General features: G+C 46.8%; 1 protein-coding gene across 6 annotated transcripts in view; it reads left to right on the top strand.

Annotated features, from left to right (window-relative positions):
* Window positions 1–13,869, top strand: part of diaph2 (diaphanous-related formin 2) — a 258,036-nt gene that overhangs the window by 171,958 nt on the left and 72,209 nt on the right. For all 6 annotated transcript variants that reach the window (XM_029847330.1, XM_029847329.1, XM_029847331.1 and 3 more), the window contains one exon: window positions 13,511–13,635. In XM_029847330.1, the coding sequence (XP_029703190.1) occupies window positions 13,511–13,635 (125 nt within the window). The remainder of the gene's footprint in view (window positions 1–13,510; window positions 13,636–13,869) is intronic.

The following is a 13,869-nucleotide window of genomic DNA, read 5'->3' as shown; positions in this document are numbered from 1 at the left end:
CCTGTAATGCTTGTAAAGTGGACGTTCACCCACGATACCGGTGACTAATGACCCCAGACTGAATCTGTATCGATGTGTTGAATGTTCATCACCATCACATCAGAAACGGCAGAAGTCTAGAAAAAAAATTCTGGCAGGGAAAAAAATATGTATTATTTATGAAAGCGTGCAAGATTTGCACAAACTATCAATTTTGTTTTGTTTTTGTTTTGCATACCTGTCCTCCAGGTAGGTCACGGACTCTATCAATTATTTTATATCCCAGTGCCTCAACTGGAGTTTGGAAGTTTCGGAAACTTTTTGTGTATCTGTGTCGGAACGTTCTTAATTCTGTGGACAAGGGTGCCACCCTAGAAGGGGGTGTGGCCAGATTTGAGACGATCGTCTCATTGTGTGATGTTAATTAAGATTGTTTTACTGGATTGAGTCACAAGTAGTCTGATTTTACCAGCTGGAATCGAGCTAAAGAGCAAAAGACAGTCTGACACAGCAAACACACGTAGATATCAAACATGGCTGCAACAACCAATGATGAGGAACCGGTTAGCATCATCCGCTTGATGTCGCGCACTGAGGAGGCACAAACACTCGGACAATCTCCCCGTTTCAACCGTCCTTGTGGCTGTGGTTGCGATTCAGAGAATACGTGTTTGCTATTACTCAAAGATCTGGATCCAGAAGTTCTTACCATCTGAACTTAATACCACAAAGAAATTGAATAAACCACCTAAGAACTGCCATCAGCCAACAACTTTTTCCCGGAATTTTGACTTCTAAACGAGCAAACATGGAGATTCACACCTTTAGAACCGAACCGATCAATCACTCTCACACGGCACATCGGTTGCCTGGTTGCCAAATGTCTTTTTACACTCAAATCACCCAGCAGCTTCATTTCCCCGACATGAGGAGCAGCAGCATTAGTCACGCCAGTGTTGCCACAGGAAACGGTGTCCTCACCAGTTGTTTGGAGGTGCACTCTGCCCCGGAGCCTGAAACTGATAGAGCGGGATCAGTGAGGCCAGCAGTTTAAATGGACAGTCTGTCACCAGGAATATTAGAAACTGGAAACAGACCTGTCAGACTCCACCACTCCAGGATGAGTGATGAGATCTCAGGAGCGGCTTTTTCACTTCCTTCACGGCGGATGAGTGGAGCGTCGCGAGACAAAAACAACTCCCTTTCTTCTTTTCTATTTATCTCTCTTTCTCTACACCTCTGATTCTTTTGCTTGCAGCTCTTGGGCCGGCCTGTGTGAGTGTAGACAGAGATAGACACATGCAGGGAGGCCAGCAGCCCTGCTTAGCATCAGCCTGCAGCCCGTGACAGAAGATTTCAATGAGAGCTGACAATAGGACCCGGAATGAGAATAATGCTGTTTGCCAGCCTCGAAATCCAGCCTGTCACAGTAGAACATTTGCTATTCTAGGAGTGTTTCATGAGCACAGTTCAACAAGGAAGCTCAATTTAAAATGGAACTCTGCCTTTGCTGCGTTAATTCCAGACAGGCCCAGGCTGCAGCGTCTTTGGGAGACCAGTGATATTAGAATGTGTGTGGATGTTCACCACACGGAGCTCGGAAAGAGCTGCAGCAGCCTGGCATCCACATTCCCGACTGTGAGCAGAGTCCACGTGGTTTTTATTGCCTGACTGGAGCCATTTTCCTTCACAGTTGTGTCAAATATGTGATCCTGGTGTGACAAAAACATCTATAATTTCTGTTTTCAAAACCCATTCCAGAATACCATTTAAAAGGATGTTCCACTTTCCTCATTTTTAGCACCAAACCTCTAAAAATGTCCATTAAGACTTTTTTTCCCCTACAATATGTCAACAGCTTTTACTTATTTCTTTAGACAATATTAAATGCAATAGACTTCCACTGGGCCCCGCCAGCAGCCATTTCAGCAGTTTGTCAACAACTTTTTCATTTTTCTGAAGAAAACTTGGTGTTTTTTAATCTAATCAGCAGTAAAATCTCATGAAAAGCAAACTTTTTTATCAACCACAGTGACACCTTTCACAGCAGTTCGCCCGAGTCGGCCGTGCACAGACGGCGCAGAAGTCTCTAACAGCGTTCCACTGCGCTAAGAACGCTGTCACAATGCTTGACATCTGTTGACATCTGCATTCACTTATCTCTTATCTCCAGGCTTGATGTTCGCGCCGCGCTGATAAAATGCTTTTTAGCGACCGCTGAATAGCACAACGCTGTTGCGCTGAACTGCGGCAGCCTCTGAAAGGACATTAGTTCAGGGCTGTTTTTGTGGAGAAGCTTGTGATACAGAGTCTGTCAGATGATACCGATGAGTGAGATTACGCCGCTGATTGTTGAACAAATGAGCAGGAAATTGAGTTTTTCTGCGAGGTGATCCCTACACCCTTCAGATAATACTCTCTGGAAATGTTGCCTTAGATAGTGGGGAGATGGTTAATATTGACTGGCTGACAGAGGCAGCACACACTCGGGGTTCCTGTCGCAATGACTCCGTATAAAGCTTCTTATTCTTTGAAAGGTCTCTGGAAAACTTGATTTTAGCGAGCTAACGACTGCCCCTTGTTACGCAACCGGATGTTATCCTCTTCTGTTGTTTTCTGTTAGCTTCAAGGCCATCGGCTCACATTAGAGGCTACAGGAGTGAAAACTGGGCTGGATATGTGCTAAAATGAATCAAGTCTCTCTGAAATCAGCAGGGATCAAGTTTATCGTTCCTTCCACCAATCATGTGATGCGGGAGGACATGAATCACGTCAGAAATGTTCGTTACTCAGACAGCGAGCAGATTATCGGTGGTCATTGTGCTCAAGTGCCTCTTTCTTCCCTCCTTTCCGCCACCATCTCTGCCTTTATTGACCAATGCTTGAGAAAACATGTCTGTGACTGAAATGCTTTAATAAAAGAACATGGGCAGCTTTTTGCCCTCCCCAGCGTGTCAGTCGGGGGTTGGAATTGATTTTGGATACTAAATTGGGTCATTTATTATCAAGGGCTGCCATCAATATATAATTTAAAAGCTGGGCCTGCAGCGCGCGTGGCAGGACTCCTCATCGGAGTTTTTACTGGACCCGGGGGAGGAGGCTCTCCTGTGCCCCTTCCACTTAATGCTTGCCAGCGTGTGTGGAGTTTTCACCATCAGCGGTGATATACGCCCCTCTGAGGAGCGGAGAACCGAGCCGAGCACGGGCTTTCGCCGCCGTTATGGCAACATTGATGTGGCACCCGTGCGTCTCCGTGGGGTCAGACCAAACTGGCTGCCATGTTTCTGTAAGGAGGCTTCATGTCCCACCTCCTGGAGCATCGTGTGATGTTGTTGAGAGTGGGATGGGAGTGGGGTGGGGGGGTCTAACAATGCGGGGGATGTGTGCAACTTTAGTGTCTGTTTACCTGAAAGATGCTAATCAGCCTGATCCCCTCTGAGCTCTGATGGGACAAGTTTAATTCATCAGCCTCTCCTTTACCTCCACACTAAATAGAGCAGGTCCTGGAAATGACCTCCGTCTCACATCTTGATGATGATTTTGCAGCAGTGATAGGGGAGTCGTGCTGCGTGATCCATATTCAAATGCTATTTAAATCGTTTGCACCACATTTGCATGTGAAATTGAGGATTTGAAGCCAGGTCACTTGCATACTGATTAGAGGGACAACCTTCACTGGAGTGAGGGCTGACATGCATTTAAATGGCACCAGAATTACCCACGGAGGGAAAATTAGACACAGAAGGATCTGCAATTGTAAAAAGTTATCTTTCCTGGAACAGGATCGACACCCCCGAACGCTAACTCCGCTAACAACGCACATCTAATCTTCATTTCCATCTTTTCTTTGTCCTTTGTGTCATACTCCTCCTGCTAACTGATTTGTCAGGAAGAATTTAAAGCTCAAGCACAATTCAGGTGTCTGGGCGTCTCAAGCCTCCTGCTTTCTGTGGCTGGGCGTGACATACCAGCTGAGACCTGCTCTTTAGAAAGGTCTGTTTTTATTCCAGCAGCTGAAGCCGAGGTAAGGAGGGACGGAATCGATTGTTGCAGGCCAAATTGAACCTGTGTCGAGCTGCAGGCTGCCACGAGATAAAGCCCCTGACGCTGTCTGCTGTGTTTATCATCAGGTGGCCTTTTCTGTGTGTGCTGCGCTGCGATTTTGATGTGTTAGGTCATAATAGGGGAGCCACCAATCTCTGGAGGGGCTGCCAATAAAATCGCAGACAGGAGGAATTATGTTTCATGGCGCCCCATTATGGTGTGAGTATAGTTTTTATGTAACATATTTTTGTCCTTATTTTTGGCAGCCGGGGTTCAGTTTTTACTGACTTTCATTTTTATTTATTTATGTCTTATTTTTCATCACATTCCATCAATATGAAGAATTTCCTGCCCTTTACAAATGTAGCATTTTCCAGTTATTCCTGTTATTTTTCACGTATTTATACCGACCAGCCAAACCGATTTACTTACAAACACAACCATTTATTACCGAGTCACGTTTCGGTTTTCCCACCACTGCCATTAAAATCTGTTTTTGCTGGCGGCTGTGTCCTCTGTCAGCCTCTCTCCCTCCGCCAGCAGTGATATTTTGTCACCAAGAGTTCTCCTTAAAGTGTCAAACCTTGACAGAGAACTTTGACGTACTGCGCTGCTTCTGATAGGAATCTACGGCCCCGGAGGCACACTTTGTACCCACTTGCGTGACCCTGTTTTCTGCCATTTGAAAATGCACGTTAGGACGGCCAAGATCTCCCGGCAGCCACCGCACACTCACCAAAAATGTGATGTGAGGCGAGCGGCTAAATTCTGCCCACCTGTTCCCATAATATGGGCAGTAGCCCTATAGCTAATCAGGCGGGCCATTAGCAGGGAATGACTATGACTCCGGTAGTTTTATGGGCACATTTAAAGCTTCTTTCTTTGAGGGAGAAAATGACAATCTTCTCTTTCTGCCCCGCAGCAACATTTTCAAGCTATCTTAATCAAGTACAGAGCGTAGCATTCCGCTGCTGTTTAGAAACTGGCTTTATCTCCGGGACGTGTTTACACGCTGGGCGGTGCTCCTCCCTTCACCTTCCAGTAAAGCCTGAAGGAGAATGGGAAATTTTGTGAGTCCTGTACCGGGACGGATGCGAACCACTACCTCTAAATGTCTCTGGTGCTCTCAGGTCCTCCCCATAAAAGGTTTCCAGTCAGGAATGAGCACAAAGAAGTGGCTCGATCGTACTGTCCTAGTAACAGTTGACCTTTGACTGCATGTGTGCAAGGTGCAGGTTTCAGACTATTTTATGGATTTACAGATCTGCTCCCACATCTGAGGCACGCTGCGTGCACACACACACATCTGCATTCAGCTTTTCCTGCTTAAATCACAGCTAGATGTCCTGGAATCTTGTGGCATTCCGCCTGGATAGAATAGGGAGTCTGCTGGAGTTGTGCTGGTGACTGATTTAATCAAAGCTGTCATATTTAAGGAGAATAAAAGCCCAGTTAAAGGCTCACTGCTTGTAAATTGTGGGACAGTCGGGATCTAATCTGGTGAGCTGTGATATGAAGAGAGCAACGGTCTTAGAGTGAGGTGGAAGAGTTTGATGGAGAACAGGTGTGGAGATCAGCAGGGGCCAGGAAGGAGGCTGCAGCCAGTAATTACACACACACACACACACACACTAGTACAGTAAATTTAGCGTTGATGAACGTGACACAGTGGAAGGTCAGACTGGCCGACTCCCTGAAGTCTTCTGTTCCAGTAGAAACACGGAGCGCTAACAGCGTCGCGTGTGTTGTGGTATCTCATCAGAAGCACGCGTCGTCATCAGCATATGCTGATCTTCTATTGAGCAGGCGCGGCGTGATCTGACCTGTCCTCCGCCTGGGCAGGGTAGCGCCACAGTGTGGCTAGTTTCCTCAGCTCACTGCAACAATAAATGGTAATCTGTGAAAATGTCATCCTGGCCCTCTGGATTATCACTTTGCTCTTGACCTGACGCTTGAACAAAGCTTCAGAACCGTTTGTTGGCAGAAGCTGCTTACATGAGGGGTAAGAAAAACCAAGATGATGATTTGCCCTCAGGGCATGTTTTCCAGGCAGTCCTGAGCTCCGGGGAAGGCTAACGGTGTATTCCCTCAGCAGCCTGTATTCCTGCAGCACATTTGGGGCAATGGTGGCTTTCAGCAAAGCCCAGAGCTGTTGGTTATTACAATAGCCTGATTGGCTCCCAGCTACATCCTCCACTCAGTAATGAATCTGCCTCAGGCTACGAGATAACGGCACAAACATCCCCGCGCGCTGTTTGCTAGCGCTGGGGTGTTTCTGTCAGCCTTGTGGCCCTTGGAACCGGGAACAGTCATTTCTGAGCTGGTTAAGGTATCAGAGGCCTCTTTATTTTTTTTATTTTTTTTAACTTTGGCATTGTTTTGGTTGATTAAAACCAAAGAGCCGCTCATTTAACACGTTTAACAACCAGCACGTTCACCCCTTGTGTGGTGCAGCGGCTGTAATTACTCAATAAATTTAATTTGCTCTGAATAATTAGGATTTTGCAAAGCATGCGGTGATATGCCGGAGCACAGCTTCAGCAGTTTAGCATCATTTTATTGTACATTCGCAGGTAATTAATGGAAAATAAACAGATGAAGCGCTTCCTTCTCTTGGCGATGACAACGTTTGCAAACACGCCTCTCGCCCGTCTCCGCAGGCTCCCGCGCGCCCGCTCACCTTTCTCCAACTGATGAGGCTGTCTGAGAAAGTTGCCTCGTTGGGGAAATCCACAGAAGGTTTTTCTCTCGCCTGCAGCCTCTGCTGGCCGCAGCAGGAAGTCCGCGCTAGTGGGCTATGAGCAGGCGTGGATTTTGTTTTCATGCATTGATTAATGCGACAGCTTAACGCCCGGTCCAACTTCCCTCCGAAGACGATCGATTCCATCTGATTACATCCATCTACGTCTCCGGCCCCCGTCCACGCCGTCTGCATCGCTCATCGCCGACAGAGCTCCGTGCAGCGGCGCCGAGGTCGGGCGGGGTAACGGAGTCGTTGCGGTGAGAAGTCTCGTTACATCGCTGATGGTTTAATGAGTGCAGGAGGTGCAGAGCGGCCTGGAGATGCTGGTCAAGTCTCAGGACAAAGGAAAACAAAGGGAATCTGGACTTTCCAGGAAAATAAATCCCGAGCACGATCTTGTTTACATTCAGCCCGTTAGCACAGTTATTTAAACAAATGGCTCTAACGGGATATTATGTCCCGTGAAGTCTTCATCTGGTAGCGGCTAAATGAAGACAGATGGAGCTGTTGGAGGAATTGATCTGACCTTTTTCACTGAGCATCTTCCTACGACTCCTGTATTAATGACGCTCTAAACTGGGACACCTAATCCGGGATCCACCTGAGCCGCCTCGCTGGAGCGAGCCCCATATGCTCACAAATGTTTTCCCACGTGTCTACTTGGGCTTTACAAACTTTTAAAGCTTCAAGTCAAAGAAAAGCGGCGCAGATTTTAATATACCTGCAGATTTATTCATCGCAATATTTAGAGCGACGATACAGAGACACTCGCATCCTTCTTGGTAAACCCGGGATTAGAAGCCCTCCATATTGCAAGAATACGTTTGCATCATGTGTTTTCGGGCTGATTTGGTCTGATTAACAACACAGCGGCTGTATGTGTCGTGCACATTTATTATGCAGTGCGAAGGGGTTTTTTGCTAATATGTGGAAAATGTGTGTTGACTCATGCGTCACACGCGCAGGCGGGTGGCCCGGCGCCAGGATCACACCTGAACATGGGGAGGTAACACGTTTGTCCCCGTAAAGACGACACCGGGAGGAGATGGAAGCAGGATTTCTGCGTAAATGTCGGCACTGCACCAGTTTTGGTGTGTTTGTTTTGGGGGTGCAGACAGACAGTCGTGCACCCGTCTGAAAGCAACACGTTGACATTTCTGAAAACGTGCACATCCATTTCTCTTTTTTTGCCTTTTTTCTTCCACAGTGAAGATCGATATTTGTCTATTCCATAGAAGTGGAGCCCTGGGAGGCTTTATTAGCGTTATGTCTGGGAATTAAATCAACGTACCTTCGTCTGTTTAAACTCTGAAGCTCATCAGATAATGCATTTTATAATCCCCCCCCCCCCCCCCCTCTATGTATAGAGCAAATGGACTCAGGTCTCAGTCTAGAGACACATTTTAAAAGTTATTATTTATTTCTTTAACCTTGGCCAGGTTAAAAAACGCCGTTCTTGTTTCAGTCCGCTGCTTTAATCCAAGCGGAACCGCAGTTTTCACTCTGTGTATCAGTCCAGTCAGATTTCAGGTCCCTTGGATCCTGAAAATGCCAAGTCAAGCATGTCCCTCAGCAGCGTCAGGTAAAATAGCCTCGCCCGCGCCTGAGCAATTGCAACTTTGAAGTGCTGAACGAGGTTAGAAGCAGAAGTCAAAGTCTGCAGGCCCCAGAATCTGCTCTTTTCTGTCTGGTGCTCTCACGTTCACGTCGTTGGCTCCATCACAACCACCAGGACCCGTCCAGGTTTATTCCACACGTGAACGTAGAGCAGCTTGAGTGGCCCACATTAGCATGCTGTGGTTTATTAGCCACATGGGCGGGTCAGTCTGGACCTCCATCTACCTTCTCTGACAGGTCGTGACACAGTTGTTCTCCCAGTTGGTCTTTAAAACCAACTGCTAGCAAATGTTTAGCATCCGTCTCCTGAAGGATTTCCAGGAGGTTTCCAGGCTGGTGTGTCTGACCTTATGGGTCATCAGAAGCTGTGGCCTTTGACATCTAAAATAAAATGACCTTAACATTAAAAACCCAAAACTTCTGGGTGCAGAGACAGTCCTGGAGCCGGTCCGTGCCAGGCATGTGTGTGGAAACAGTCCCACCCTGGTGGGCTCCCTGCTCCTTTATCTCCAATGGCACCGGTTCAAAAGTCCAGCTGGTTTTCCTTACAGTTTCCAGGTTGTTGTCATGCTTCCAGGTCAGAGTCTCATGTTCTCCTGTGGATCAGTCGACTTTGTTTGTGATTTCTGCAGAGACTTCCTGTCGAGCTCTGATGGCTGCCAAACGCAATTAATTCTGTGGAAATAACCTCTGCTGTTAACTCCATTTTAGACTTTGCATATCTAATGGGGCCTTTTTAACATTGTTTTAGATACTGCTGTTTGTAGAGTAAATACATTCCAGTTCTCCTCCTGCGTGCCTGTCGCTCTGATAATGAATGCTATAATCAATATTAGAACAGCACAGCCAGGACGCCACGAGCAATATATTTACGTGGTGATATGAAGGAAAAGCAAAAATGACAAATTGCACCTGCCCACATTTATTTATATATAATATATTCCTGTTTCACCGTCACTTTGACGCACAAATTTGGGCCTTTAATCATTTCTGCAGCAGATTAACGGCAGCGTATTAGAACCTTATGGTGTCCGGGCCTCGGCTCTAATCACCCATCAAATCCTTAATCGGAATAACAGATATTTACACGCAGGGTTTAAGGAAAATGCAAATGAAAAAGGGAACTAGAGCAAAATTAAGAAGGATTTGCTGTTTTATGTTGGCGCAATTAGTGAATTATTGATGGGAAGTTGCGATTGTTTGTGCATAGCGTGGATTTGTGTCCCTCCCAGCCGCATTAATTGTGCCGCAATAGCATTTTCTAATCTCTGTTATGATGTTACAATATCATTTGTCTCTTTGGCTGTAATTATTTACAAAAATGATATGAAATAAGTAAGTGGAGCATTGATTTATTGTCTAATAAATACACATTTCACTTCATCTTTCCTTATTTATAAAGGCGCAGGCTCACAACTCAAAACGAGCTGCTTAACTCCACATTTCCTCCACCTCCCCGGTTTTAGCTGCCCATTAAATTTCCTTATTTGCCACTTTCTTCTGCCTGCTGCTTTTAACATCACGATCCAAAGTAATCAGAAAGAACAATGCGGCTGCTTTGTCACAGCAACACTATTACTTTCACTCCTGCGACTGGAGCTGCGCTTTGATTCCTGCTGAAAGGGGAACATGGACAGTTGTGTTGACGCTTTTGTCTTTTTTCCCTCTGCTGTACTTCCACTTCATCTCCAAATACAAGTCAGGATGTTTTTATTCCGAAAATACCAAATTAACATTCACTGTAAGGTTAATAACGCAGTTTAAAGTTGTTCTTAATCAGTGTTATCTCAGGATCATTCTTTCATGATGATTTCCTGCATCAGATATCCGTGTGTGTGTGCCTGTGTCTGTGTGTGTGTGTGTGTGTGTGTGTGTGTGTGTGTGTGTGTGTGTGTGTGTGTGAGGTCAGAGATGTGAACTATCACCTGGTCATTTTTGGGTTTTTAGGCCATAAAACCCAGTGAAGGAACCAGATTAGTGTCTAATATTGGGTTAAAAAGCAGCTTAGGCTAGAGATGCTAATGATGTAGCGGGACTGCGTACAGACGGCCTCGCTGAGCTGAATTAGACACTTTTAGCATTTATGGCACACGCTGAGCATTAACCTTGATTCTGAAATGATTTATTTTTAATGAATTTCTCATAAGTGGCCTCTCACTCGTCCTTGTCCATGTGCAGAGTGTCGTGCGCCCACGCGCGTGTGCGTCACACAATGGACGGCCTTTATGATCGACCGCAGCTGTTGGTTTTTGAGATGCCCGTGTGCACGTTCTCCACATGCTGTTTTTCCTCCAGGTACTGACTCATGCGGGCCTGGTCCTGCTCAAGGTTTACCCCTGTTAACCTGAAATTTCCCTCCTTCTCAGTCGTTTACCCTGGATAATCTGACACAACAGAACAAATTGATTTTAAAAATGGGGTAGAAGAGGGCTAAACTGGGACTGGATCAAAGGCAGGTGTCCTCCCGTCTCTCCTCCTCCGGACCGTCAGACAGAGGAGCCTTTTCCTTCCTTCATTCTGACTTTCTGGCCGTTTCCACGGGGCTGTTCGGCTTTAAATGCTGAGCTTTTATTCGATGTAGGAATGTTAAACGCAGGCAATTTCGGCTGTGACCTTTGGCAGTGCAGCGACGGTCGTGCACGAAACACCGGTGTCGTTCGCCCATAGATCAGAATGAAAGCTGCCCCCTCCTCCAGATGATGGCATGTGAATGTGGCAACTCCACATTAGAGCCGATGATTTGCTGTTGTGAGTCAGCCGCTGTTTATGTGCGGGGAATATTTCATCTGCGTCTACGACATCGACGCTAACTTGTTTTTCTGCTCTCCTGACCTTAGCACCTTAGCACCTTAGCACCTTAGCTTTGCGTCCAGGTTGGTGCTGAATCCATCTCTCACTGCTAAACTCGGTCCAAACGGAGGAGCTGCGGAGACTCTCCAGCTGTTAGTTAGAATTCAGCTCATAACTCCTGAAAGGGAATTTGAAATGCCCGAGTTGCTTTTGGCAGACAATACTGAGGCACAGAGCAATTTATTAAGTTCTTCTAGAACAAAAACGAAGCACCACAACAACAGTTGCGCCGATGATATTTATTTTAGGAAATCAAACTCTGTGACCTGTCAGGCGTCTGAGGCCCGACGGTCTGGATGATGTGAGCGCTGCGGAGAAATCTGCTCTAACTACGTTCCTCTCTGAACTTTGTTGCGCGATGAGATCAGTTGTCTGATTTTTCTTCTTCTGGGCCTTTCAGCCTATTATAACTTTTGACAGCAAAACAAAAACAACACGGAGCGGCGTGAACGTCAGCCAAAGCAGCCACTGGGACGCGGAACGTGTGCAGCCCAGATGATGTTATCGCCTATCTCGCTGTGAGGGGGTTGACCTTTGACTCTGGTGGATGCCCTTTGACCTGTGATGCGTAGCCGTGTCCGGTTACCTGCTGTGGCTTGTTAGCCGGAGGATAGTTATATCCCAACTGCCAAAATAGGGCTGCTAATCTGAGAATCAGGGTTTGAGAGGTCAGAACAGGCCGGGCTGGGGATTGTGGGTGGTGCTTTGCAGCCATGTTGGGGTTTGTTCTGCTTCTTCACGGGTGGAGATGATGCAGCCTAGCTAAACGGGCTGTTGTTGAGATGCAGACGTCGTCAAGCCTTCCAAAACAACAGAAAAACCGGGATGTTTTGACCAGACGTCAGTGCATGCTGATCTTTCCAGACTAGAACTACATCTGTCCGTTCTAAATAATTGATGTGCACCTCGCAGCACATCGGAATGGAGTATTCACCGAGGAGAGGGTTTAATGAAAAATACTGGATGGTCTTGCTGACAGCAATCGATTGAATAACTTTACATGTTTCAGACGTACAACCGTCTCCATCATCTGCCTCTTCTGATTCATCCTCCTCAAAATATTCTCTGATACCAGATAAACTGATATCCCAAAAGTTAAGAAATTATATCTGTGGACACAGGTGGACACTGATCACCTCAGTTTAGAACAGCAAAACAAATAAATCAAGGTGCATTATAGTCAGGGCTACACTCATTTTTAATAAATATGTGTTGTTTTCTCTCATTTGGTGCATAAATGTGGCACGTTGTTGGTCCAGTTAGGCGTGTTGTTCCACCTGAAACTAGACTAAACTGGAGTGAAAGCCAAACCAAATCGGACTTTTAGTGCGCAGATATAGCTAGCCTCAGCAAATTTAGGTTCCAGAAGACGAAACACTTAGCAAGGAAAAGTACGGCAAGTGGAGAGGGTTACAGTAGCTAGCTAACTTAACCAGATGTTAAATCTGCAAGACTACCCAGCAGCTGGTTTTAATGCAAACTAACTCTATGCTAATAGCATTCGCTCATTGTACACAGCTAATGAGTTGGATTCTGGTGTGTTTCAACGTACTCGCACTTCAAAGTGAATATCGGAAAGTGAGTTAACGTCAGTGAGGGCGGCGTTCTCGGCTCTCGGCGTTTTAATTACCGCTGAATGACCCCGCAGGCGTGACGCCGCGCGGCTTTAAATTGGGAAGTCACGAACAGAGCTGTCATCACTGCTGCCCATCCTGAATTGAATCAGCGTTTGAAGGAAATCAAAGCGCCTGGCTGCAGAATCGTCTGGACCCAACTCTGAGGATCCGCCGTGCACAACTCTGTTGCACTTTATCATGCTGAAAAATGATGTTGGTCCATTCTCAGGTTCTTCTCATTTAGGTGTCGCTGCTTTGAAGTCCACCTCCCACATACGTCACACAATAACGACACGGACGGCAATGAAAGGTCACAGAGGTCATCAGCACATCTCCATTATTGCCTGACTGCATTATTCTGCTGTTTGTAAAGAAAGCCCCCACATTTTATTTGAATCATTAAACAGAGTGTGTGTGGCGTGTTTGTCAATAAGATTAAAGCCGTTAGCGCTGCCTGAACACGGCTCCACACCCTGGTCCCATCTGATCCTCCTCTGCTCTTTGAAGCCTCTGCTTGAAAGTCCTGATCTGAGTCCACATTAACTCCACGCAGTGATTACACACTGATTAATGAGGCACACACACACACACACACACAGCTGCGTTCTAGGCCGCGCTCTGGCGTCCTGGAGTCTGAACCTCCCTCTCTTTCTGTCCACAGTGTCTGCGGAGATCCTGAAGAGCAGCCTGACCACGATGGAGCGGCAGATCCAGAGGCTGGAGAACGACATCGAGCACTTCCCCAAAACGGACGACGAGCAGGACAAGTTTGTGGAAAAGATGTCGATATCCTTCCGCCGTTGGTGCCCGGGCCTTCGCCCGCCGTAACGTAGCGCGGCGTTTTCATGCATCGCTCTGTCAATAGCGGGGCGTGCTGCTTGTGTTCCGCCTGGCAGTTGCGAGCAGTTTAAATCACTCGGCGTGATCGGTGGCGCCCGGGGGACCCGCGGGAATGAATCCGGCTGCCTCGCTGTGACATGTTGATCAGATCTCGCGCTTCTCTCCTGCTCCAGTTCTGAG

This window comes from Takifugu rubripes, chromosome 14 (assembly GCF_901000725.2).
Source record: "Takifugu rubripes chromosome 14, fTakRub1.2, whole genome shotgun sequence".
NCBI lineage: Eukaryota > Metazoa > Chordata > Actinopteri > Tetraodontiformes > Tetraodontidae > Takifugu > Takifugu rubripes.
The sequence above is the reverse complement of the archived record's forward strand: the minus strand, read 5'-3'. Positions and strand labels throughout refer to the sequence as shown.